The sequence below is a fragment of the Grammomys surdaster genome, unplaced genomic scaffold (assembly GCF_004785775.1).
Source record: "Grammomys surdaster isolate TR1022 unplaced genomic scaffold, NIH_TR_1.0 120945, whole genome shotgun sequence".
Classification (NCBI taxonomy): Eukaryota; Metazoa; Chordata; class Mammalia; order Rodentia; family Muridae; genus Grammomys; species Grammomys surdaster.
Genome location: NW_021616788.1, coordinates 32,208 through 36,653, shown reverse-complemented (window position 1 = coordinate 36,653; position 4,446 = coordinate 32,208). Strand labels below are relative to the sequence as shown.

Sequence of the window (4,446 nt, the reverse complement as noted above, 5' to 3'; positions counted from 1 at the left end):
AAAGAAGCCATCTTCTGTTATTTTTAGGACTTTGCATAGGAAATACTGGTTGGCTTTAGGATGTCATGAGCTTGCTGACAGTGGAATATTCAGTGCTCCCATCTCCTCTATTTGCCAGCTCTTTATTTCAAAGAGAGTGGTGGAAGCCCTCCATTGCACTGAGCTCATTTTGTTCTCTGTAAAGATTCTCTTTTGTCTGGCATTTAATTACGATTAAAGACAAACTTTTTTCAGTTGTTTTAAAAGGGTTTCCAACAGTTATAAAATAAAAAATCAAGAAACTGAATTTTCTCAGGTTTAGAGACATTTAAACAATTCCCCAAAGTCCTCCTGACCAGGATACTCCTTTAGTTCAAGACTTCCTTTAGTTCATGGGACTGTTACCAGTATCAATGGAATGAGCCAGGTAAGGCAATTGAGATAGACTCAGAAAAGAGGGACCTTACTGCTGTTTGTGTCTAAGAGGGTGGGACTGCCCTCTGGTGTCTTTCACAAGTCTGTCTCACCTGTGGAGAAGGGCAGAAAAGCTTCACTTTTCTTCAGTGCCCCATTGGCATCCAGGAAGTGCTCAGGATTGAAGGTGTCTGGTTGTTCAAAGTAGCGTGGGTCATGGAGAGCTGAACTCAGAATGGGGTACACCTCGGTGTTCTAGGAGAAGTTACAAGATACAAAGATGTTAAGAAACCCTGACTCCCATATGCAAAACAGTCAGTCCCTAAAAAACACAGAATGCAGTGAAACCACAGACAGGATGAGGTTTGTGATTAGGAGAGTGGAGAACAATCATGGAGTAGTGATGAGGAATAACAGCTGGTCTCACCTTGGGGAGCAGGTATCCTCGGAACATTGTGTCTTTGGTGACTCTGTGTGGCAGACCAATTGGGATAAGATCTGAAAATCTCTGAATCTCGTGTATGACTGCCTCAGTGTATGGCATTTTGATGCGATCATCAAGGGTTGGGACCCGGTGTGCACCGATAACCTGATCAATCTCCTTTTGGACTTTGTCTGTTCAGAAAGGGAAGATAACAGACAGTGCCCCCATCTGGAAGGCGGTGCACAGTGATGCTGTTTTCTGGGATCCAATAACCCAGGAACAGTTCAGAGCAAGGAGACTGCTGAGAAAGACACAGAGACCTCTTGGATGCACACACCTGTGCTTCTCTCAAGGACCTGTCTCTCCAACCATGCTTAAAGCATGTTAGAGTCTCTTCTCAACAATATCCAACCTTACTTATGAAAGAGAGAAAAGGAAAACCTCCATCAAAGGGCCATTTCAACTGTCAGTCTGGAGTGAGGGCTGCAGGAGAAATGGCAAGAATGCAATGAATGTTATCAGTTGTATTCCTGCATGCACAGGTACACACACACACACACACATACACCTTTGCAGGGAATTTATATGTAAAAATTTAGAGGGCTGGGGAGATTGCTCAATGTTTAAGAGGACTGACTGCTCTTCCAGAGGACCTAGGTTCAATTCCCAGCACCCACATGGCAGCTCACACTGTAACTCCAGATCCAGGGAATCCAACACCTTCACACAGACATACACAAGCAAAAACACCAATGCATATTAAATTAAAATAGAATTTTAAATCCAGGCTGAGATTCTGGTGATATGTCCCTGGATGATCTGTGACAGTCATGCTCACAATAACATAAAACTGTTTTTGAATTGTTACATCCAAGAAGTGGATGAGTTAGTTAATAAAAGGAAAGATTGACTAGTGACAAAAATGAGCAAACTAAAACCTATATGAATATTTTCCACTTATCACCCTTTATGTTAATTAATTTTAAAATGGATGGATAGAAAAGGGATAAATAGGTAATAAATGGGTGGAAAATGAAGAGAATGTGTAAACAGATGAAGAGGTGAATGTATAGAAAGATGGAAGTAAGGCAGAAGGACAGAAGAAAGGAGGGATAGATGGATGGTTAGATCAAACTATAAATGATAGGAGAAAACAGGTCATCTGACTATTCATTCACATACCACCACTGCATTGTCTTAGTTTACAAGTAGAACAAAGTCTTCAGAGCTCCAGATGTAAGTGGCCCACATCTCACTCACACACAACAAACCCCTACAACCAAGAAGGGATTGAAGATGCCTCAACTGTCTACCCATGGCACACCTGCAACATAGGGGTACTTGAGCATGAGCAGGAAGCCATAGCGGAGCGTGGTACTGGTGGTCTCAGTGCCAGCAAAGAAGAGAGACAGCACAGACATCATGAGATTCTGGTGATGGAATTCCGTATGGTCGGTGAACTTCTCCTGGTTTCAAATGGGAGAGAGAAGGATGTTCATGGGTGATTGGACCTTTGCAGGGAGATGCACAAACATCTCTAGGTATTGTCCTTCCATTTGTGAGTCTCATACTAAATAGACAGCTGAACATTACTAGGACCTAGACAATGTCCCTTGGACTCTTCTGTCTTCTCTCTCTCTACTTTGCTCTTCAGTGGTTTACCATGTTTTGCCTCCTAGGCTCCTTCCTCTACAATCTTTCTGCTCTCTGCCCCCTGCTCTGTGTTTCATCCCCTGCCATACCCCTTCTCTCTTTCTCTATGTCATTTTTTCCTTGCTTTCTCTTTTACTACAGATGTTCTGTATTTCCTATACTGTTTCTGCCTCTCCTTGCCATCTTCTCTCCCCCTTCCCTCTTTTTCTCTGGCATCCCCATCCTTCACTCTCACACATCCCCTCTCTCATCCATGCAGGAATAACCTTCTCCATGCGAAGAAGGAAGGTATCAATGAAATCTCGTGGAGCACTGGGGTCCAAGGTTGCCCTGTGCTGCTCCACACTGTGGCCAATGTAGTTGAGGATTTCCTGTATGTTTTGGGAGATTTGTCTGTGGGTGCCAGGAAAGTACTTCAGGATGGCAGAGAAGAGCTCAAACACCTGTTTAGAAAAAAGAGAGCCCATAATGCTAGTTCAGTTTCATCATCACAGGAAGCACACAGCAGGCAGATAGCCACGATGCTGAGATCTAATATCCTAATACACAGGCAGGAAGAACAACAGAGAGAAACAAGTTTTGCATGAGTCTCTGAAATCTCAATGTACACTCCTAGCAACACACTTCCTTCAACAGGAACACAACTCTTAATCCTTCTTAAAAGCTCTTCAGCTAGGGCCCAAGTGTGTAAACACATTAAGCTGTGGAGCTCAGTCTCATTGAAACTACCACATGCTCCTAAGTGAAGTGTTCTCACCAGCCCAAGCATGCCAAATGTGGTGCCAAGAGGTTATGCTTTTGACCCTTCCCCCTTGCTAAACCATTACATAAGATTTCTAAAGACAATCCCCAAGGTCTATTCCATTATTTGGTCACTGACTCATTCTTGAAACTAAACACCATGATCCAATAATTAGAATTCATTATTTGACTAACACGACCAATCAATATTTACCAACACATCCTAGCACAGACAGCCTCTTTTCCTCTTAAAATCCTCACTCCTGCAGAAACACCTCTCTATTCCTCCTCCTCCTCTTCCTCCTCATCCTCCTCCCCATCCTCTTCCTTTTCCTCCTTCTCCTCCTCCTCCTCTTCCTCCCCTTCCTCCTCATGTTGCTGCAACTGCTGCTTAGGTTGATGTCTGACTTTACAGCCTCCCCATCTGCTTGACCCTCCAGGGTAGTAACTCTCCTTCGTTCCAATAACTTGGTGAATGGGTACGTCCTCTACTGACTCTGATGGGGCTACTCTCCCTTACATTGGTATCCATGGGTCAACAGGACCCAACTTCAGGTTGGAAGTTTTCCATTTGATTTTGATGGCTGTTCAGCCAGATTCTAGTTTCTGTCCATCTCTAACTATCCAAAAGCAAAGTTGCCATGTTTTTCCTTGTACACACAAATCCCATTTTTGGTGATAGAGCTTGAGTGATGACCCCTCCATCACAGAGACCTCCTCATCAGCCACTTGAATCCCAGGGGATACTCTGTGTCTGAATGTTGGCTTGCCAGCCATCAATAGCAATGGAATTTGCTTCTTCCATCCAAAATCAAAAGTCTAAAACAACCCAGGAACATTACTGATTCTCTTAGCACTCAAGAATGAGCCCACTTAGCGACATCAGACAACAACAACATAAGACCTACCTCCTTCTTACGTACCTGGCCTGCTTCCCCCCTTTTCCTCCAGTTTGCTTCAGTATATAGATGAACTCCTTCCATCTCTGATAGCTGCTTCATTCCTCAGTCTCCTCAATTCCAGAGATTACTTGCTCTCACCTTCCAAAACTCAACTCTCCTCTTTCCAAGTCACTTATCTTAGACTCTCTCTCACACCAATTCATAAACACTTCACTATAAACAACCTTGCACAACTTAGCTCCTTATCAGCAAAATTCCCCTCACCATCTATTCCCACCCTCCTCTCTCTCTCTCTCTCTCTCTCTCTCTCTCTCTCTCTCTCTCTCTCTCTCT

At 43.7% G+C, this 4,446-nt stretch overlaps 1 protein-coding gene across 1 annotated transcript in view; it reads right to left on the bottom strand.

Moving 5' to 3' along the window:
• Positions 1-489: 489 nt before the first annotated feature.
• LOC114636001 (cytochrome P450 2B1-like) overlaps positions 490-4,446 on the bottom strand; it is a 17,447-nt gene continuing 13,490 nt past the window's right edge. Inside the window, exons 5-8 of the mRNA XM_028784320.1 lie at positions 2,737-2,913; positions 2,142-2,283; positions 821-1,008; positions 490-648 (exon numbers count right to left, since the gene is read on the bottom strand). Coding sequence (XP_028640153.1) covers positions 490-648; positions 821-1,008; positions 2,142-2,283; positions 2,737-2,913 — 666 coding nt within the window. The remainder of the gene's footprint in view (positions 649-820; positions 1,009-2,141; positions 2,284-2,736; positions 2,914-4,446) is intronic.